The sequence below is a fragment of the Neltuma alba genome, unplaced genomic scaffold (genome assembly GCF_004799145.2).
Source record: "Neltuma alba isolate B1F8T4 unplaced genomic scaffold, ASM479914v2 tig00010370_pilon, whole genome shotgun sequence".
Taxonomy (NCBI): domain Eukaryota; kingdom Viridiplantae; phylum Streptophyta; class Magnoliopsida; order Fabales; family Fabaceae; genus Neltuma; species Neltuma alba.
The window spans coordinates 108334-131247 of NW_021635275.1; the positions used below are offsets into that span (position 1 = coordinate 108334).

Below are 22914 nucleotides of genomic sequence, written 5' to 3' on the forward strand. Positions count from 1 at the left end.
TTGATAAGGAGTCGGCTCATAACCACAAGGTTATGAGTTTGAATCCCACTGCTGATATGAGGACCTTGTTGGTGAGCGATCTGTAAGTATCTCTATAAGTACTCTCTGAGCCTGGAGGCATGCCCTGACCCTGGTGAGTTCCCGGGACTCAACTCACTTAAATTTTTGTAACCAAAAAAAAAATTGTCCAAATTAAAAATAATAATGAACATGCAAGCATTTTTTTTTTTGCTTTATGATATGATGTGTTTGAGAACTAGTTATATATAGTTCAAACTATTTTTTTAATAAAATTTATTTGGACAATGTATTGTTAAAAAAATTGAAGGAAAAATTGTTGAAAAATCTCCCGTCACAAAATTTATCAGTCAAATATATCTAAAGACACGGGTTTTTAGGCACGCGCAACTTATGCAATGTACTACCTTCGGTTTTAATTATAAGATCCTGTTTTTAGACTATAAACGAGGTCTTATAATTAGAACTGGATGTAGTATTTTGTAGGGAAAAAAATTTGTTTTAGCAATTTTTTCTTCTTCGTTAAAAGAATATGGCAGATTCCTCAGGAAGTCCACGTACGCCGCCCCTTGTGATTCTCGTTAGCTTTGAAAAATCAAACCAAAATCCCAACTCATTCCAAACGCCTCATCTACCCTGCCAAGCCCACAACGGTCTCAAAAAATGATCAAATACGACATTGAATTCTCAGCTACTCATCGATGCTCATCACTAAGTTTGAATCGATATGTGAACCGCTCATCTCTTAGGTGCTATTCATTAATTCAGTGCAACTTGCATTTCACAACAAAATTGTCAGTATTAATAATTAATTGGACCACAGCACATGGCTCCCATTTCACACACACACACACACACATCATTTTGCTTTGTAAAACTTCATAGTTCTTACTGGTTCTTCACACACGCGAAAACACAGAAACAATAATGGAGTCAAAACCACATGCTGTGTTGATTCCATTTCCAGTTCAAGGTCATATCAACTCAGTGCTGAAACTAGCGAAGCTGCTTCATCTTAAAGGCTTCTTCATAACTTTTATCAACACTGAGTTCAACCATAAACGCTTGCTCAAATCTGGAAGTTTCAAAAGCCTTGATGGCCTCCCAGATTTTCGATTCGAAACCATTCCAGATGGTCTTCCTCCTGCTGAGGATGAAAACGCCTCTCAGGACTTACCCTCTCTTGGTGTCTCTATAATAAAGAATTGTATCCTTCCCTTTCAAAACCTTCTTGGAAGACTCAATGATTCTGCTTCTAAAGGCCTTATACCCCCAATCACTTGCTTGGTTTCTGATGTTGCCATGTACTTCACCGTTGATGTTGCTGAAGCACTTGGACTGCGCATTATTCTACTTTGGCCTGCTAGTGCTTATTCATTGTTGGGTATTTTGCACTATCAAAATCTACTTGACAGAGGGATTATACCTCTCAAAGGTAATATACACCTACACTATATTGTGCTCAACGTTTTGTGTGTTTCGTGCTTCAATGTCTGATTATATTTGGTGACTTTAATGTGTAGATGAGAGCTATCTGACAAATGGGTACTTGGAGAAGGAAATAGACTGGATTCCAGGAATGAGAAATATCAAGTTGAAGGATCTCCCTACCTTTTTGAGGACTACAGATATAAATGATTTCTATTTGCAATTTAGCATTATATCAATGGAGAAGGCTCAGAAAGCCTCCGCCATTTGTTTCAACACATTTGACGAGATTGAAGGGGAGGCAATGAGAGCTCTTTCCACCATTTTCTCCTTTCCTCTTTACACCATAGGCCCTTTCCCTGCATTTCTAAGCCAAATTCAACGGAACAACCAGTTGCTATCTTTGAAGTCTAGTCTTTGGAAAGAAGAGACACTGTGTCTTGATTGGCTAGAACTCAAGCAGCCTAGATCCGTGGTTTATGTCAATTTCGGAAGCATCACAGTCATGCCTCCAGAAAAACTAAATGAGTTTGCCTGGGGCTTGGCCAACAGCAAGAAAGCCTTCTTGTGGATCATAAGGCCTGATCTTGTGAATGGTGGTTCACTGATTCTATCATCTGAGTTTCTGAGTGAGATTCAAGATAGAGGCCTTATAGCAAATTGGTGTGAACAAGAAAAAGTTTTGAACCACCCTTCAATTGGAGGATTCTTGACTCATTGTGGATGGAATTCCATGACAGAAAGTATTTGTGCAGGAGTTCCTATGGCATGTTGGCCTTTCTTTGCAGATCAACAAACGAACTGTAAGTATGCATGCCAAAATTGGGAAATTGGGGTTGAGATTGATAATGATGTGAAGAGAGAAGAAGTGGAGAAGCTTGTGAATGAGTTGATCGAAGGAGAGAGAGGGAAGAAGATGAGACAAAAGACTTTAGAGTGGAAGAAAATTGCTGAGGAGGACACAAGAGCTGGTGGTTCTTCTTACATCAATTTGGCAAAAATGATTAAAGATGTGATGATCAAAACCAAAAACTAAAGTATTAGTTAATGTCCTCGTAATCTAGTGATATGAGAGTTTCTTTATAAGTAAAATGTCTTGATTCCTTTTTTTTTTTTAAAGGGAAAAAAAACCTCTAAGTTACTACTTGAAAAAATAAAAAGATTAATTTTTAATTCATGTTGGTGAATGATTAGAACTTGTTTTTAAGATGTTTATATCGTTTTGTCAACTGAGTAGCAATTATTTCATTGTCTTTCTCAGGTTTTTGCTTTAGCAATTGCTCAAGACCATGATGTGCCTGTATGGATTAGCAATAAAAAAAAAAATTAATTTGGCTTCTGAAAAAGTTAGATTGGGTAAAAATTATATCGGTAATTGGTTAATGTAATTTATGTTTGGATTGGTTTTTGAAAAAGCTAGATTGGTTAAAGTAGAAGTCATTTGGATTGTGATTAAATAAGTAAGTTTAGCTTGTAAAATTACCAAAATAGGTATGGCTTTTATTCAATAATAAAAAATGAAAAAGAATTATCACGTTACATAATATAATAATATTAAATTATTTTAATAGGAAAAAGTTAACTTTAAATTTAATAAATAAAACATATTTAAATTAAAAATTATAGTATAGTGAAGACAACGTTCAATATCCACTGACAAGTTCCTTTGGATGAAAAAAGAATAGACTACATGATGTTCCCTCTCATTTAGCTGCACAGTTGGATGGAAGAAAAAAATGGAGTAGAATGATGCCCCCTTTGATTAAAGCTTCAATACCCAACAAATGTCGCTTTTCACTCCATCCAAACATTAGTGGAACTCCTCTCTTCTTCTGGCTCGATGACTAAACATCGTCAATACAGCGGTCATTGACTTCTTCATCTCTCTAAACTCGTGCTCACTAGTTCTTAGATCTGTGTTCCCTACGCGTCGTGAACACTACCCAACCAATCTCATCGGCCACCAACACAAGAAGAAGTTCCAGTCAGCGAACTCTTCCTTTCCCAACATGATGAAGACGATGATCAGTGCTCCCAGAGTCGCCTTAAAAGCACAATTTCATAAGCTATAAGCAGGAGGATCCTGCTTCTTCAATCGGGCTTAAAAATTGCAACTTTAGATCAAAAGTGAGATTGGACAAACACTAAACCAAACATCCTATTGAGAAGCCAATCGTGCTTATGCTTTCAAAAGCTACTTAACCAGTACTCAAACGCTCACTCAAATAGAGCTGATATTGGCATAGAAAAGCAGCTGGTTTAAATGAATAAGAGGCCCAAATATGAAAGATTTTAGTCATGATATGCATCAGATAATATTGGTCTCCTACTGCAATAAATTAATGACAAAAAAATTAGATACCCACGTTTAGATTTATGCAATATAGATCGCATCAGTGGTGAAATTTTGCCTGTAATAAATGATGATAAAAACTTATTTATTCAAGATAACAGTTATGGGATTATATATTCCATAACTGTAGTTGAAATAGTTTTGTTCAAGTAAAGATCTGTTTAGGTATTTATATTTGATTGTAACTGTGATGTTGGTTTTTTTTTTTTTAATTAAAATGACGACGTTGTTCTTTCTTGTTTCATGCTTCAATTATTGGAGCTTTTTTTTAATAAATTATATCTGAAACAAAAAAAATCGGGTGGTGGCGTCGCCAACAGCGATATATGGCCGGCGGTGGTTGAGACGAGAAGAAAATTTTCCTAATTTCTTAAAATAAAAAAATGTAAAAACAAAAACAAGAAAACATCATCTAAAAATGATTTTGATTTTTTAATTTTTAAAAACATATCATTATTATTATTAAACGACCTAGAAAACTTACCAAACAAATTTTTTTAATAAAAAATTATTTTCAAAACAAGAAATCAAATAAACCTGCAATTTTCAATTTTTTTTTTTGGTCTCATTCTCCGTGAAAATGAAAAATGAGCTGTCTTGATTTTGAATTTTATAATTATTAATGAATATGAATTGTCAGTGTGCAATGAATCTAGCATTTTGTCTTCGTCCTGTAATGGGAAAAAAAAATGTAATCGGAAAAATTTTGGTCTTCGTCGCTTCCCACGCGTAAACAAAGCCAAATTCATTCCAAACTCATCCATTTCTTCAGATAAGACCAAAAATAGCATCCAAATTCAGCATTCGGTGAGAGCTCATCACGACCTTTAAGGCTTCAACATTGGTCTTCGTCGCTTTCCACACGTAATCTATAAGATGTTTTGATGAGACTGAGTGTATTTTGTCAACATCCGGCATGTGTAATTTGCAGTTGTTTCTACATTTTCTTCACATTCTCTCTCACACAACACTTGTAAGTTTTCTCTTTTCAAAAAATAAAAATCCCCCCTCTTGGAATACAAAGAATAATACGAAATTGCACCAAATGTTCCGGATCCAAAATCCATAGTCAATATTATTATACTACTTTTGATATTCCTTAATATAAAAACTAGTAGATTAGATAGAACTATCATTATGATAGAACTATCATTTGATGAATCTTTAATATGTGTAAGTACAACTACTATAAGGACTGCTTTGAAAAAAATGAATAAATGAGAGACAAAATAAATTAAAGTTTTCTATTTATGATCAAACTAAATGTATAACTAACTCTTATATTAAGTACTGGAGGTAGCATTAATTTCGGAACCAGTTTCAGTTTTACTTTGATGAGCACTGTAAACTCATCAAATCTACATCATCCATATCTCATTTCAATGATCTATATTTGATTTCTTTTTTTATTTTCATTTGTTTAAAATAGTTATTTTAATATGTATAGAATCTAAAATAAAGATAACCCATTAACTATCATTTTTTCAAAAAATAGATTTTTCTATTTAAAAATAATTAATTAAATATTTTAATTCTGGGCAATTCAAATCAAATAATTAATTTAAGATGATGAGCATTGAAAACTGGTTGAGCAAATGTTGAGGGAAGTAAGTTAAACGCCACGTTTAAGTGATGAGCGCACCACCGAGCACGCAGACTAGATCCTTTTTTTCCCCCTGAATTACAAGCTGAATGCAAAGAAAAGTCTCTACAAAAGCCTAAACAAGAGAATATTAAAATAAAAACTAAGCTCCCTCGTCAACTTCCGCCTCTTGATGAAAAGGAGTATTTCGCTAAATAGTTAGCCATCCAATTCTTATCCCGATACGCATGCTGATAAGTGACATGCCAATTCCTGTTTAAGATAAGTCTTGCATCCTCAATAATATCTTTAAAGGGATGATGACAAACAGGATCCCATTAATTTCTCAGTCAAGTCCACTTCTACAAATGATTTTTTTTTGATGTTTTGCGCAAGTTGGACTTTTCAACATTAATGTCGACAACATTTGTGGTGTGTGTGTGTTTATCATTATGCTCTATAAAGCCAAATTCATTCCAAATTCATCCATTTCTTCAGATAAGACAAAAAATAGCATCCAAATTCAGCATTACCTTCAACATCGTGTGCTCATAGTTTTCATAAAAAATGAATTATCCAAACTCTAATGTTTGTAGACATTAAAGATTTAAAATTTTTAATCTCCACTTTTTAAATAATAAAACTATTTTTTTAAAATTTTTAACTATAATATTATCTTCATTTTAAATTATATATTTATTAAAATAAAAATTATTTAAGAATTTAAATAAAATCTGTACTGTCCAAAATTAATTTGGATAATCTATAAGATGTTTTGATGAGACTGGAGTGTATTTTGTCAACATCTGGTATGTGTCCTACAGTTTTTTCTACATTTTCTTCACATTCTCTCTCATACAACACTTGTAAGTTTTCTCTTTTCAAAAAAATAAAAATCCCCTCATCAATTCATCATGGAATACAAACGATAATACGAAATTGCACCGAATATTCAGGATCCAAAATCCATAACCAATATTATTATGCTACTTCTGACCCTTAACATAACACTAGTTTGAGTAAATAAAAAAAAATTTGTTAGGTTAGTTATTTATAATAAATATGTGTTATTTTTTTTAAAATACTCTTATTAATCACATATATTAGTTAGAACTATCATTTTATAAAATTTTTAGTATGTACAAATCCAACTACTATAAAGATTATTTTTTTAAAAAAAAGAATAAATATGAGAGTAAATGAGGATGAAACTAAATGTTTAACAAACTCTTGTATTAAAGGTTGAAGGTAGTGGTAATTTCTCAGCCAAGTCCATCGCTTCTACAAACGATTTTTCTTTGACGTTTAATTTGCGGATAACCTAATTTCTCACTTGGCGCAAGTTGGACTTTCAACATTGCCGACAATGTTTGTGGTGCGTGTAACTGTGTATCATTGTGCTCTATAAAACTTCATCCACTTGTTGCCTTATCCCTATAACCCAAGCTCCAGATTCAACACTGAGAGAGAGACACAGAGAGAGAGAGACGGAGAGAGAGAGAGAGATTTGAAATACAGCAATGGATTCTATTGCAAGAGGAGGATCAAAACCACATGCTGTGTTGACTCCATGTCCAGGTCAAGGCCACATCATCTCAGTGTTGAACCTAGCGAAGCTTCTTCATCTTCGAGGCTTTTTCATAACCTTCGTCAACACTGAGTTCAACCAAAAACGCTTACTTAGATCAAGAGGTGTCAAAATCCTTGATGGACTCTCAGATTTTCAATTTGAAACCATCCCAGATGGTCTTCCTCCTCCTGCAAATGATAACGCCACTCAGGACATAGCTTCTCTCTGTGACGCTGTAAGAAAGAACTTCCTTCTTCCCTTCCAGAACCTTCTTACTAAACTCCATCGCTCGGCCTCTAATGGCTTCATCCCCCCAGTCACTTGCTTGGTTTCTGATGCCGTCATGGTCTTCACTGTTGAAGCTGCTCAAGCTCTTCAACTCCCCATCATTCTCTATTGGCCTGCTAGTACTTATTCATACCTGGCCTTCGCTCACTTTCGAAAGCTAGCTGAAAGAGGCCTTATACCTCTTAAGGGTATTATTATACTCTTACACTGCTACATCAGATTAACTATTCTTCATGTCATAGCGTTTAGTTCAATGTTCTGTATGCTTCATAATTCAAGGGATATGATAATTTTTTTTCATTTGAATGTGCAGATGAGAGCTATCTGACAAATGGGTACCTGGAGAAAGAAATAGATTGGATTCCAGGCATGAGAAATATCAAGCTAAAGGATCTGCCTTCCTTTTTGAGAATAACAGACCCAAATGACTTAATCTTGGACTTTTTCAATGAAATGACGGAAAAAGCTCACAAAGCCCATGCCATTTGTTTCAACACATTTGATGAGCTTGAAGGTGAGGCAGTGAAAGCTCTTTCCTCCATTTACCAACCTCCTCTTTACTCAATAGGCCCTCTCCCTTCGATTTTGAACCAAACACCACATAATAACAACCGAGTGGCGTCTCTAAATTTTAGTCTCTGGAAAGAAGAGACTCAATGCATTGATTGGCTACAACACAAAGAACCTAGATCTGTGATTTACGTGAATTTTGGAAGCATCACAGTTATGTCCCCAGAACAACTGTATGAGTTTGCTTGGGGTTTAGCCAATAGCAAGAAACCCTTCTTATGGATCATAAGACCTGACCTTGTGAATGGTGGCTCAGTGATTCTATCTTCTGAGTTTTTGAGTGAAACCAAAGAAAGAGGCTTCATAGCAAACTGGTGTGAACAAGAAAAAGTGTTGAACCATTCATCCATTGGAGGCTTCTTGACACATTGTGGGTGGAACTCTATGACTGAGAGTATTTGTGCAGGAGTTCCTATGGCTTGTTGGCCTTTCTTTGGAGATCAACAAACGAATTGTAGATATGCGTGCAAAGAGTGGGGAATAGGGGTTGAGATTGACAATAACGTGAAGAGAGAAGAAGTGGAAAAGCTTGTGAATGAGTTGGTGGAAGGGGAGAAGGGGAAGGAGATGAGACAAAAATGTTTAGAGTGGAAGAAAATTGCAGAAGAGAACACAAAACCTGGCGGTTCTTCATTCGTCAACTTGGAGAAAGTGATCAAGGACGTGCTGCTACAAGGAAATTAACTACAGTAACCCTATATATTTCCATTATAGTACACTAGCCAAGGGTGAACTTCTTTTACAACATATTTGGTTATGAAGTTTTTCCGTCAAAAAGCTAGATTTTTTTTTACATTTTTTTATAATATTTGGTTAGATTTTTACTGTTTCTTTACGATATTAAAAAATATTGCGTACAAGTACTTGAACACTTGTGATAGGATGGAAAAACGATCAGCCCTCCATAAATATACTAGCGGGAGATTTAAATGAAGATCAGTATAACAACTCTTCATTATGTGAGAAGTTAGAGCATGTTCTGTTTTCTCTCTAGGGGTGCTTTCCACCTCGCCAAACCTTTGGGAGAAATTGAGAATTTACTAATAAAATAGTTTAAATAGATTATGGCCGCCCACCTTTTTTTTTTTTTTTTTTTGTTTAAGTTTAGGCCCTGTTATCAACTCTTGGATTGGTCTTTGTTCCTGTTATGAGACCAGTTAGGTAAAGAAAGTTAGTGGCTAACGGCCTAACATGTAATAAAATATAGTATGAAGCAATAAATATAGTTTTTTTTTACAAGTACCCTTGATATAAAATATTATTGAGCAATTAATTATGGGATACTTTTTGAAAAGATGGAATAAATTTTAGAATTTTAATTAATTTTATATCTGGGTGAATTAGTTAAAAAATAATTTGTCACCCCTCGATTTTAGTGATAAGATTAAATAAAATCGTATTTTTATCCTCTAACTTTACATATAAGATTTTACTTTGATTTTTTAATTTCAACAAGTTTTTTTTTTTGGGGTAAAGAAGGTTAGTGAGTCAATGAATGGCTTGTAACAGCTCATTGTCTGCAATAGATTTTAATGGCTGAGTTTAGTAGGTGATTCTCTTCATAAAGAAAAAAAAAATGCAAAGCTGATATTGTTAAACGAAGAAATGATCATACGGGTATTGGTTGATTTTTCCCCCCTGATTCATATTTGAGATTGTTTTGGTCAGATTTCTACTTGTATTAGTGTTTGATGTACTGTTGATATTTTTGGAATGAAATTTTCTTTGAAAAAAAAAAAGAAGTACAATGGAGTACTAATTTTATATTCTTATAAGAGGCTTTGTTTTACTCGGGCACAAAGGCAAAAAAAAAAAAAGCCTTATTTTATCGGAGTAGTCAAATAGGTGCATAAAATATCATACAAAGATTAATTAGACCTAGAATTCGTTTGCATCTAAGTGAATCCCACTGAAAGAAATTTGAAATTTCCATTAAAAAAACAAAAAAAAAACATCTAAAAATGATTTTGATTTTTTAATTTTTAAAAACATGTTATTATTATTTTTAAACTACCTAGAAAACTGACCAAACAAATTTTTTAATAAAAAATTATTTTCACAACAAGAAATCAAATAAACCTGTAATTTTCAAATTCTTTTTTTTTTTTTGGTCTCATTCTCCCCATGAAAATCCTGAGCAATTGAAAAATGACATTTCAGCTTTCTTGTCTTGATTTTGAATTTTATAATTATTAATGAGAATGAATTGTAAATTTCAGTGTGCAATGAATCTAGCAGTTTGGTCTTCGTCCTGTAATCGTTAAAAAGAAAAAGAAAAAGCAATCGAAAACATTTTGGGCTTCGTCCCTTTCCACACGTAAATAAAGCCGAATTCATTTCAACCTCATCCATTTCTTCAGATAAGACCAAAAATAGCATCCAAATTCAGGATTCGGTGGGAGCTCACCGCAGCCTCCAACGTCGAGTGGTCGTAGTTGTCGTAAAAACTGAATTACCCGAACTCTAATGTTTGCAGACATTAAAGATTTAAAATTTTTAATCTCCACTTTTTAAATAATAAAACTATTTTTTTTAAATTTTTAACTATAATATTATCTTCATTTTAAATTACATATTTATTAAAATAAAAATTATTTAAGAATTTAAATAAAATCTGTACTGTCCAAAATTAATTTGGATAATCTATAAGATGTTTTGATGAGACTGGAGTGTATTTTGTCAACATCCGGTATGTGTGCTTTACTGTTGTTTCTACGTTTTCTTCACATTCTCTCTCATACAACACTTGTAGGCTTTCTCTTTTCAAAAAAATAAAAATCCCCTCTCTTGGAATACAAAGAATAATACGAAATTGCACCAAATGTTCCAGATCCAAAATCCATAATGAATATTATCATACTACTTTTGATATTCCTTAATATAAGAATCAGTAGATTAATTTGAGTAGATTAAGAAAGTTTGCTAGATTAGTTATTTGTAATAAATATGTGTTATCTTTCTTAGAATGCACTTGTTAATCATGTGTATTAGATAGAACTATCATTTGATGGAATCTTTAATATGTGTAAGTACAACTACTATAAAGACTGCTTTGAAAAATAAATAAATATGAGAAATGACATAAATTGAGGTTTTCTATTTATGATCAAACTAAATGTATAATTAACTCTTATATTAAGTACTAGAGGTAGCATTAATTTCAGAACCAGTTTCGGTGCTCATCACTTTTATGAGCATTGTAAACTCATCAAATCTACATCATCCGTATCTCATTTGGATGATCTATATTTGATTTCTTTTTTTATTTTTATTTGTTTAAAATAGCTATTTTAATATGTATAGAATCTAAAATAAAGATAATCCCTTAAATATAATTTTTTCAAAAAAATAGATTTTTCTATTTAAAAATAATTAATTAAAGATTTAAATCAAGACAATTCAAATAAGATATAGATAGTTCAAATCTGATGAGTTTAGAGTGCTCATCAAGGTGATGAGCATTGAAACTGGTTCAGCAAATGTTGAGGGAAGTAAGTTAAACGCTGCGTTTAAGTGATGAGCACACCACCGAGCACGCAAACTGGATCCCTTTTTTTTTTTTTGAAATACAAGCCGGATACAAAGAAAAATCTCTACAAAAACCTAAATAAAAGAATAAAAAAGCAAAAACTCAGCTCCCTCATCACCTTCCGCCTCTTCATGAAAAGGAGGAGGTGATCAAGGATCCCAAAAAAGTTCACAAGGTTATGTGAGTATTTCGCTAAATAGTTAGCCATCCAATTCTCATCCCGACACGCATGTTGAAAAGTGACATGCCAATTCCTGTTTTAGATAAGTCTTGCATCCTCAATAATATTTTAAAGGGATGATGACAAACAGGATCCCATTAATTTCTCAGTCAAGTCCACTTCTACAGATGATTTTTCTTTGATGTTTTGCGCAAGTTGGACTTTTCAACATTAATGTCGACAATATTTGTGGGGTGTGTGTGTGTTTATCATTATGCTCTATAAAACTTCATACTCTTGTTGCCTAATCCCTAAAACCCGAGCTTCAGATTCAACATTGGGAGAGAGAGAGTGATATTTGAAATACAGCGATGGATTCTATTGCAGTAGGAGGATCAAAACCACATGCTGTGTTGACTCCATTTCCAGCTCAAGGCCACATCATCTCAGTGTTGAAACTAGCGAAGCTTCTTCATCTTCGAGGCTTTTTCATAACCTTCGTCAACACCGAGTTCAACCATAAACGCTTACTTAGATCAAGAGGTGTCAAAATCCTTGATGGACTCCCAGATTTTCAATTTGAAACCATCCCAGATGGTCTTCCTCCTCCTGCAAATGATAATGCCACTCAGGACATAGCTTCTCTCTGTGACTCTATCAGAAAGAACTTCTCCCTTCCCTTCCAGAACCTTCTTACTAGACTCCATCGCTCAGCCTCTAATGGCTTCATCCCCCCGGTCACTTGCTTGGTTTCTGATGGCTGCATGGTCTTCACTGTTGAAGCTGCTCAAGCTCTTCAACTCCCCATCATTCTCTATTGGCCTGCTAGTACTTATTCATACCTGGCCTTCGCTCACGTTCGAAAGCTAGCTGAAAGAGGCCTTATACCTCTTGAAGGTATTATTATACTCTTACACTGCTATATCAGATTAACTATTCTTCATGTCATAGCGTTTAGTTCAATGTTCTGTATGCTTCATAATTCAAGGGATATGATATGTTTTTTTTTTTATTTGAATGTGCAGATGAGAGCTATCTGACAAATGGGTACCTGGAGAAAGAAATAGATTGGATTCCAGGCATGAGAAATATCAAGCTAAAGGATCTGCCTTCCTTTGTGAGAACAACAGACCCAAATGACTTAATCTTGGACTTTTTGAATGAAATGATGGAAAAAGCTCACAAAGCCCATGCCATTTGTTTCAACACATTTGATGAGCTTGAAGGTGAGGCAGTGAAAGCTCTTTCCTCCATTTACCAACCTCCTCTTTACTCAATAGGCCCTCTCCCTTCGTTTTTGAACCAAACACCACATAATAACAACCGAGTGGCGTCTCTAAATTTTAGTCTCTGGAAAGAAGAGACTCAATGCATTGATTGGCTACAACACAAAGAACCTAGATCTGTGATTTACGTGAATTTTGGAAGCATCACAGTTATGTCCCCAGAACAACTGTATGAGTTTGCTTGGGGTTTAGCCAATAGCAAGAAACCCTTCTTATGGATCATGAGACCTGACCTTGTGAATGGTGGCTCAGTGATTCTATCTTCTGAGTTTTTGAGTGAGACTAAAGAAAGAGGCTTCATAGCAAACTGGTGTGACCAAGAAAAAGTGTTGAACCATTCATCCATTGGAGGCTTCTTGACACATTGTGGGTGGAACTCTATGACTGAGAGTATTTGTGCAGGAGTTCCTATGGCGTGTTGGCCTTTCTTTGCAGATCAACAAACCAACTGTAGGTATGCATGCAAAGAGTGGGGAATAGGGGTTGAGATTGACAATAACGTGAAGAGAGAAGAAGTGGAGAACCTTGTGAACGAGTTGATGGAAGGAGAGAAGGGGAAGAAGATGAGACAAAAATGTTTAGAGTGGAAGAAAATTGCAGAAGAGAACACACAACTTGGTGGTTCTTCATTCGTCAACTTGGAGAAAGTGATCAAGGATGTGCTGCTACAAGGAAATTAACTACAGTAACCCTATATATTTCCATTATAGTACACTAGCCAAGGGTGAACTTCTTTTACAACATATTTGGTTATGAAGTTTTTCCGTCAAAAAGCTAGATTTTTTTACATTTTTAATGATATTTGGTTAGATTTTTACTGTTTCTTTACGATATTAAAAAATATTGCGTACAAGTACTTGAACACTTTGTGATAGGATGGAAAAACGATCAGCCCTCCATAAATATACTAACGGGAGATTTAAATGAAGATCAGTATAACAACTCTTCATTATGCGAGAAGTTAGAGCCTTTTTTGTTTTCTCTCTAGGGATGCTTTCCCCCTCGCCAAACCTTTGGGAGAAATTGAGAAGCTACCAATAAAATAGTTTAAATAGATTATGGTCCCCCACCTTTTTTTTTTGGTTTAAGTTTAGGCCCTGTTATCAACTCTTGGATTGGTCTTTGTTCCTGTTATGAGACCAGTTAGGTAAAGAAAGTTCGTGGCTAACGGCCTAACATGTAATAAAATATAGTATGAAGCAATAAATATAGTTTTTTTTTACAAGTACCCTTGTAAAATATTATTGAGCAATTAATTATGGGATACTTTTTGAAAACATGGAATAAATTTTAGAATTTTAATTAATTTTATATCTGGGTGAATTAGTTAAAAAATAATTTGTCACCCCTCGATTTTAGTGATAAGATTAAATAAAATCATATTTTTATCCTCTAACTTTACATATGAGATTTTACTTTGATTTTTTAATTTCAACAAGTTTTTTTTTGGGGTAAAGAAGGTTAGTGAGTCAATGAATGGCTTGTAACAGCACATTGTCTGCAATAGATTTTAATGGCTGAGTTTAGTAGGTGATTCTCTTCATAAAGAAAGAAAAAAAATGCAAAGCTGATACTGTGAAACGAAGAAATGATCATACGGGTATTGGTTGATTTTTCCCCCCTGATTCATGTAGTCCTTTTTGAGATTGTTTTGGTCAGATTCCTACTTGTATTAGTGTTTGATGTACTGTTGATTTTTCGGAATGAAATTTTCTTTGAAAAAAAAAATAGAAGTGCAACGGAGTACTAATTTTATATTCTTATAAGAGGCTTTGTTTTACTCGGGCAAAAAGGGAAAAAAAAAGGCCTTATTTTATGGGAGTAGTCAAATAGGTGCATAAAATATTATATAAAGATTAATTATACCTAGAATTCGTTTGTATCTAAGTGAATCCCACTAAAAGAAATTTGAAATTCCCATAAAAAAAAACAAGAAAACATCTAAAAATGATTTTGATTTTTTAATTTTTAAAAACATGTTACTCCTTTGGTCCTTAATATAAGACCCATTTAACTAATTTGATTAGATTAAGGAAGTTAGGTAAATTAGTTAATTATAAGAAAAGTGACACATTTTTCCTAAAACACCATAATCATCTTTTTTAATGCATCCTCTCCCTCTTCTACTTGATTATGGTTGAGGGAGTATCTATAGGGGTAATTTAGAGAAAATTAATAAATATGAGAAATGAGTCTTACATTTAGGACCAAAACTAACTCAAAAATTGGGTCCTATATTAAGGACCGGAGGAGTATTATTATTTTTAAACTACCTAGAAAACTGACCAAACAAATTTTTAATAAAAAATTATTTTCAAAACAAGAAATCAAATAAACCTGTAATTTTCAAATTCTTTTTTTTTTGGGGTCTCATTCTCCCCATGAAAATCTTGAGCAATTGAAAAATGACATTTCAATTGATTTCTTTTTTTATTTTTATTTGTTTAAAATATTTATTTTAATATGTATAGAATCTAAAATAAAGATAATCCCTTAACTATCATTTTTTCAAAAAATAGATTTTTTATTTAAAAATAGTTAATTAAAGATTTTAAATCTGGACAATTCCAATAAGATATAGATAGTTCAAATCTAATGAGTTTAGGATACTCATCAAGGTGATGAGTATTGAAACTGATTCAGCAAATATTGAGGGAAGTAAGTTAAATGCCGCGTTTAAGTGATGAGCACACCACCGAGCACGCAAACTGGATCCTTTTTTTTTTTTAATTACAAGCTGGATGCAAAGAAAAATCTCTGCAAAAACCTAAACAAAAGAATCAAAAAACAAAAACTCAGCTCCCTCGTCACCTTCCGCCTCTTGATGAAAAGGAGGAGGTGATCAAAGATCCAAAAAGAGTTAATAAGGTTATGTGAGTATTTCGCTAAATAGTTAGCCATCCAATTCTCATCCCGACACGCATGCTGAAAAGTGACATGCCAATTCTGTTTAAGATAAGTCTTACATCCTCAATAATATCTTTAAAGGGATGATGACAAACAGGATCCCATTAATTTCTTAGTCAAGTCCACTTCTACAGATGATTTTTCTTTGATGTTTTGTGCAAGTTGGACTTTTCAACATTAATGTCGACAATATTTGTGGTGTATGTGTTTATCATTATGCTCTGTAAAACTTCATACACTTGTTGCCTAATCCCTAAAACCCGAGCTTCTGATTCAACATTGAGAGAGAGAGAGTGAGTGATATTTGAAATACAGCGATGGATTCTATTGCAGTAGGAGGATCAAAACCACATGCTGTGTTGACTCCATTTCCAGCTCAAGGCCACATCATCTCAGTGTTGAAACTAGCGAAGCTTCTTCATGTTCGAGGCTTTTTCATAACCTTCGTCAACACCGAGTTCAACCATAGACGCTTCCTTAGATCAAGAGGTGTCAAAATCCTTGATGGACTCTTAGATTTTCAATTTGAAACCATTCCAAAGGTCTTCCTCCTCCTACAAATGATAACGCCACTCAGGACATAGCCTCTCTCTGTGACTCTGTTAGAAAGAACTTCCTCCTTCCCTTCCAGAACCTTCTTACTAAACTCCTGTTATGATCACAAAATCGAAAGACTGAATGTATATTTCTATTGATGAGTCTGTTACAATGTAACCTCAGCCAATACATATATATCAAGCAACTATCAACGTAATCGGCAAAGCAACAGGGAAGAATAATCAGAGAGAACAGAAAGGAACCACAGAGAGAGAGAGAGAAAATGACCACAGGGAGAGAAGATTCCGTATCAGTTCTAATCCTGCCCCCTCCTAACAAACTCTGATCCCTTATACCGATTCTAGTAGGTCCCTCAGCTTCGCTCCTTATTCGGTGGCTTCTCCTGGGCCTGGTCGCGTCATCCTCTTCATGGGCCATTATGGGACCTTGCACTGGGCCGTCGACTCTGCTCATTACATCACTCCCCCCATGAATTGGGACCTTGTCCTTAAGGTCCAAGGCGGGATATAATTCTAGCAAGCGGTCTCTATCCTCCTACGAGTTCGGGGTGGGACCATTCCACTGAACCAAGTATTGTTTCACCCACTTGTCATCATAACGAACAGTGCGGGTATCCAGAATTGCTTCAAGCTGAACAACAGGTCCTTCCGGCATGGACACTAAAGGAAGGGGAATCGATGGTTGCAATGAATTGTCACCGACAAATTTCTTTAGAAGAGAGATATGAAAAACCGGGTGTATTTTAGCATGTGTAGGCAATTCTAGTTTGTAAGCAACCTTGCCAATGTGCTCTAAAACACGGAAAGGACCAAAATAACGTAAAGCGAGTTTCTGGTATATTCGAAGTTCCACAGAGTGCTGTCGGTAGGGCTGAAGTTTGACCCAAACTAAGTCCCCCACCTGAAACTCGATATCAGTTCGTTTCTTATCAGCATAGTATCGCATTTTGGCTTGTGCTCGCCGCAAGTTCTTTTTTAGTGTTTCTAATATTTCATCTCTTTGTAGTAGCTGCTGATGAACATCTGTCGGTGTGTCTTCCTGAGTGGTATGTCGTAACACCGGTGGTGCATCTCTCCCGTACACAACCTTAAAAGGGACCATGCCAATCGACGTCTGGAATGATGTGTTATACCAGTATTCAGCCCAAGGCAAGTACAACAGCCACTGCCGCGGATACTCATGAACAAAACACTGAAGATATAGCTCAAGACTCTTGTTGAGGGACTCTGTTTGACCGTCTGATTGAGGATGGTAGGCTGAAGAAAAACAGAGTGTAGATCCTTGCAACTTCATCAAGTGACGCCAAAAAGAACTCGTGAAAGTTCTGTCATGGTCAGAGACAATGGTGTTGGGGATCCCATGCAACTTGACAATGTTTTGAACAAAAGCCTCTGTAACCGTGTGATTAGTGAAAGTAGCTGATGATGGAATAAAATGACCATACTTTGACAAGCGATCCACCACGACCATAATGACAGCATGCCCTTTCACTTGTGGTAACCCGACAATGAAATCTAGGGAAATGTCTTCCTAGATTCGTTTCAGTATGGGTAGAGGGTCTAATAACCCCGCTGGATGTAGTTGCGACACCTTAGCCTGTTGACAGACAGTGCAACTTTGCACATATTGGCGCACACTTTGTCTCATTTTGGGCTAGTAAAACAAACAGGCAATTCGATGAAACGTGCGGAGATACCCAGCATGACCTCCCAAGACCGACACATGGAACTCATATAAAATGATGTTAATTAATTCAGAGTCATCACGAGGGATCGCCAGTCGGTTCCTCTAGTACAAATCAGTTTGTTTCAATTGATAATCACCTGCAACAGATGGGTCTTGTACAATCTTGTCCTTCATGTCACAAATCCAGACTGAGGCATGCACCTTCTCATACAACGTGTCCATGAAGGTGGTCTGTAATGATATAATGGCCATACACCGTGACAGAGCATCGGCAGCTTGGTTATGGCATCCAGGTTTATATTCAATGTCGAATCAATAGCCGAGTAGTTTTGGCAGGAACGCCTCTTGTTCTGGGGTCTGGATCACTTGGTCCCCCAAGTGCTTAAGACTAGCATGATCTGTGCGAATCATGAAATAGTGGCCAAAAAGGTATTGAAGAAACTTAGCAACAGCTTCTGTGATTGCGAATAGCTCCCTGACATACACCGATTGCGCTTGCATCTTTGGTGATAATTTTTTTGAGAAAAACGCAATAGGGCGTCCTTCTTGGCTGAGCACGACCCCAACACCCACCCCTGAAGTGTCCGTTTCCAAAACGAATGGTTTAGTAAAATCAGGTAGGGTCAAGACTGGAGCATGGGTAATCGCCTCCTTCAGAGCCTCGAAAGCTAGTTGAGCCTCATTTGTCCACCGAAACCCATCTTTACTTAGCAGCTTGGTCAAGGGTCTTGCAATTTGAGCATACCTCTGGATAAATCGTCGATAGTATCCACTTAGCCCCAGAAACCCCTTAAGCTGTGTAACATTCTTGGGAACGGGCCAATTCTTGATTGCTATTATTATCTTGGCCTCATCCATTTCCACTCCCTTTTCTGATATAGTGTGCCCCAAATAATCAACCTAGCATCGTCCAAATGTGCATTTGGTGATTTTAGCGAACATTTGGTGTTTGGCCAATGTGTCTAGCACAATTTCTACATGACCCAGGTATGCCTCCCAAGTGGCACTATAAACTAGGATGTCATCAAAAAAATGAGTACAAAGCGCCGCAAATAAGGGCGGAAGAGTGAATTCATGAGTGCTTGAAACGTTGTAGGCGCATTGGTGAGCCCAAAGGGCATAACCATCCATTCATATAATCCTTGGTGAGTCCTGAACGTCGTTTTCTCCCTGTCCTGCTTTCTCATCAAAATCTGATGATATCCAAATCTAAGATCCAACTTCGAGTAGTACATAGACCCATGTAATTCATCGATTAATTCATCAACAGTGGGCATTGGGAAAGCATCTTTAATGGTGATTGCGTTTAAAGCTCGATAGTCAATGCAAAATCGCCATGTCCCATCTTTCTTCTTGACTAATATAACGGGAGCGGAAAAAGGACTGTTACTGGGTTGAATCATCCCCTCGGTGAACAATTCATCTACCATCTTCTCTATTTCCGCCTTCTGGCTTACTGGATATCTCTAGGGTCGAACCTTCACTGGTTGGGTCCTTGGAATAAGTTCAATTCTGTGTTCATGCCCCCAAGATGGAGGTAACCCGTGGGGCTTTTGGAGCATTCAGCGGGTATGTCAACAGTGTGAGGGTCCATGAGTTCAACCATGAAGCATTCAGCCCAAGCATCGGTCTGTTGTAGACGGGTAAGGTGATGAACGTTTGCCTGTGAAATCAAACTCCCACGAAATCCTTTTAATATCACCCACTGACCGTTTGTCAAGAATTTAATGGTGGACGAACTATAGTCTGCCACATGGGGTCCTAACGTCTCCAACCAATCAGCCCCCATAATCATATCCACCCCAACTACGGGCAAGACTAGCATAGTGAGGTATGACATTCTCACCTATCTGAACTGGGACCCCTGTCACCATCTGATTGGTCTGTCTTATTTTCTTGTCCAGTCCCCCTACTACCCAAACTTCCGTCGTATATTCTACAGGCAACTGTAGGTGTTGGACTATTCTCGGATGCAAAAAATTGTCTAAGCTTCCCCCGTCAAGCAATATCTGTACCTTGGTACTCTATATTGATCCGTTAAAACGGATTGTAGCTAGTCCTTGGGTACCTCTCAGTGCGTGCAGCGATAAATGATGTAACATGCTTTCCACAGGAGCTTCATCAGCTTCTATCTCAAACTCTTCTAGAGGTTCATCCTCGCTTTGCAGCATCATCAACTGTTTGTTTGCGCACTTATGGGACGGGGAAAACTTTTTATCACATGTATAACATAGACCCTTTTCTCTCCTCACCTGCATTTCGGCTGGTGTAATCCTCTTGATCGAAGGTCTGTTCGGTGTTGGTAGCAGGGGCGGCAAGTTAGTCTTACTACCTCCACTAGCATTGATGGTCGAGCTCGTGTTATTCTGTGGGTTATTACTCACTTGTTTACTCGTATAACTACTCCCTCCGTAATTCCCGCTACGTGGCTTTGACGATGGTCCGTAGTCAGTGGCCTCGGTGAAGAGACGAGCCAGAGACATTGCTTTGAGGACCGTATTGGGTTTGTGCACTAGTACTTCTCGCTTCAACTCTGGTTTCAGTCCTCCTAAATAACAATCTAGTAAGGCGGCCTCCGGAATACCCTCCGTCCGATTAGATAGGGCAATAAACTTCTCATGGTAGTCGTCCAAGGCACCTCGTTGGGTTAGCTTGAAGAGCTGAGATCGGGCACAATCAAACTCTGATGGACCATATTGTTGCTCCACAGCAGCTGTTAAAGCAAACCATGTAGGGATTCTGTTATTTTTCTCCAGCATTTGAAACCACGGCAACACCTCTCCATCGAAATGAACTAAAGTGATGATCAGCTTTTGCGCATCCGGCACTTCATAGAGTTTGAAATATTGCTCAGCTCTAAATATCCAGTTCAAGGCATCAGTCCCATTAAAGCGAGGAAAATCCTTCTTAATCTGCTTACTCACGTAAGCTACCGGCTGTACGACTGGTATTTCAGATGAAAGCGATCCTTCTCTGGACTGCATTCCTGAGGACTCCATCTTTTGATTCATGGTATCTATGCGTAGCATCATTTTCTCAAACATACTCTCGATCCTACTGAAACGCTCCTTGGCATCCTTGATAAACTCATTGGTTTTCCTCTGTTCGGCTTGCAGCTCCTTCAGTCTGGTATTGTCAGCCATCGTTTTCTCTCAACGAGAGCACCAAATCTGTTATGATCACAAAATCGAAAGACTGAATGTATATTTCTATTGATGAGGCTGTTACAATGTAACCTCAGCCAATACATATATATCAAGCAACTATCAACGTAATCGGCAAAGCAACAGGGAAGAATAATCAGAGAGAACAGAAAGGAACCATAGAGAGAGAGAGAGAAAATGACCACAGGGAGAGAAGATTCCGTATCAGTTCTAATCCTGCCCCCTCCTAACAAACTCTGATCCCTTATACTGATTCTAGTAGGTCCCTCAGCTTCGCTCCTTATTCGGTGGCTTCTCCTGGGCCTGGTCGCGTCATCCTCTTCATGGGCCATTATGGGACCTTGCACTGGGCCGTCGACTCTGCTCATTACAACTCCATCGCTCAGCCTAATGGCTTCATACCCCCAGTCACTTGCTTGTTTCTGATGGTGGCATGGTCTTCACTGTTGATGCTGCTCAAGCTCTTCAACTCCCCATCATTCTCTACTGGCCTGGTAGTACTTATTCATACCTGGCCCTTATTCACTTTCGAAAGCTAGCTGAAAGAGGCCTGATACCTCTTAAAGGTATTGTTATACTCTTACTCTGCTATATCAGAGTAACTATTCTTAATGTCATAGTGTTTAGTTCAACGTTCTGTATGCCTCATAATTCAAGGGATATGATAAATTTTTTTTTTATAATGTGAATGTGCAGATGAGAGCTATCTGACAAATGGTTACCTAGAGAAAGAAATAGATTGGATTCCAGGTGTGAGAAATATCAAGCTAAAGGATCTGCCTTCCTTTGTGAGAACAATAGACCCAAATGACTTAATCTTGGACTTTCTGATCAATGAAACGATGGAAAAAGCTCACAAAGCCCATGCCATTTGTTTCAACACATTTGATGAGCTTGAAGGTGAGGCAGTGAAAGCTCCCTCTCCCTTCGTTTTTGAACTAAACACCACATAATAACAACCGATTGGCGTCTCTAAATTTTAGTCTCTGGAAAGAAGAGACTCAATGCTTTGATTGGCTACAACACAAAGAACCTAGATCTGTGATTTACGTGAATTTTGGAAGCATCACAGTTATGTCCCCAGAACAACTCTATGAGTTTGCTTGGGGTTTAGCCAATAGCAAGAAACCCTTCTTATGGATCATAAGATTTGACCTTGTGAATGGTGGCTCGGTGATTCTATCTTCTGAGTTTTTGAGTGAAACCAAAGAAAGAGGCTTCATAGCAAACTGGTGTGAACAAGAAAAAGTGTTGAACCATTCATCCATTGGAAGCTTCTTGACACATTGTGGGTGGAACTCTATGACTGAGAGTATTTGTGCAGGAGTTCCTATGGCGTGCTGGCCTTTCTTTGCAGATCAACAAACGAACTGTAGGTATGCATGCAAAGAGTGGGGAATAGGGCTTGAGATTGACAATAATGTGAAGAGAGAAGAAGTGAAGAAGTTTGTGAATGAGTTGATGGAAGGAGAGCGAGGGAAGAAGATGAGACAGAAGACTTTAGAGTGCAAGAAAATTGCTGAGGAGGACACAAGAACTGGTGGTTCTTCCTACGTCAATTTGGAAAAAATGATTAAAAACGTGATGATCAAAACCAAAAACTAAAGTATTAGTCAATGAACTTGTAATCTAGTGGTGCGAGAGTTTCTTCGTAAGTAAAAAGTCATAGGTTTTTTTTTTAGGGAATAAAAAAAGCTCTAAGGTACTACTTGAAAAAGTAAAAAAGATTAATTTTTAATTCACGTTGGTGCATGGATTGAACTTGTTTTAAAGATATTTATTTTGTTTTGTCAACTGAATAGCAATTATTTCATT

At 36.6% G+C, this 22914-nt stretch overlaps 4 protein-coding genes and 1 pseudogene across 4 annotated transcripts in view; 4 read left to right on the forward strand and 1 right to left on the reverse strand.

The window, feature by feature from the left end:
- Positions 1 to 7625, reverse strand: part of LOC114756077 (7-deoxyloganetin glucosyltransferase-like) — a 91800-nt gene extending 84175 nt beyond the window's left edge. Inside the window, exon 1 of the mRNA XM_028944990.1 lies at positions 7579 to 7625. The gene's annotated coding sequence lies outside the window, so the exon portion shown is untranslated. The remainder of the gene's footprint in view (positions 1 to 7578) is intronic.
- Positions 1 to 8631, forward strand: part of LOC114756065 (7-deoxyloganetin glucosyltransferase) — a 91379-nt gene extending 82748 nt beyond the window's left edge. The window contains exons 2-3 of the mRNA XM_028944974.1: positions 7015 to 7427; positions 7553 to 8631. Of these exons, the coding sequence (XP_028800807.1) occupies positions 7015 to 7427; positions 7553 to 8493 (1354 nt within the window). The 3' untranslated portion in view covers positions 8494 to 8631. The remainder of the gene's footprint in view (positions 1 to 7014; positions 7428 to 7552) is intronic.
- Positions 919 to 2538, forward strand: LOC114756072 (7-deoxyloganetin glucosyltransferase-like). The gene is made up of 2 exons (XM_028944984.1): positions 919 to 1453; positions 1542 to 2538. The coding sequence occupies exons 1-2, from the start codon at positions 946 to 948 to the stop codon at positions 2480 to 2482; spliced, it is 1449 nt and encodes a 482-aa protein (XP_028800817.1). The 5' UTR covers positions 919 to 945; the 3' UTR covers positions 2483 to 2538.
- A 3214-nt stretch (positions 8632 to 11845) lies between the features above and the next one.
- On the forward strand, positions 11846 to 13557 carry LOC114756070 (7-deoxyloganetin glucosyltransferase-like). The gene is made up of 2 exons (XM_028944982.1): positions 11846 to 12395; positions 12524 to 13557. The coding sequence occupies exons 1-2, from the start codon at positions 11870 to 11872 to the stop codon at positions 13462 to 13464; spliced, it is 1467 nt and encodes a 488-aa protein (XP_028800815.1). The 5' UTR covers positions 11846 to 11869; the 3' UTR covers positions 13465 to 13557.
- Positions 13558 to 15900: 2343 nt separating this feature from the next.
- On the forward strand, positions 15901 to 22704 carry LOC114756038 (7-deoxyloganetin glucosyltransferase-like; annotated as a pseudogene).
- The last annotated feature ends 210 nt before the right edge of the window (positions 22705 to 22914 follow it).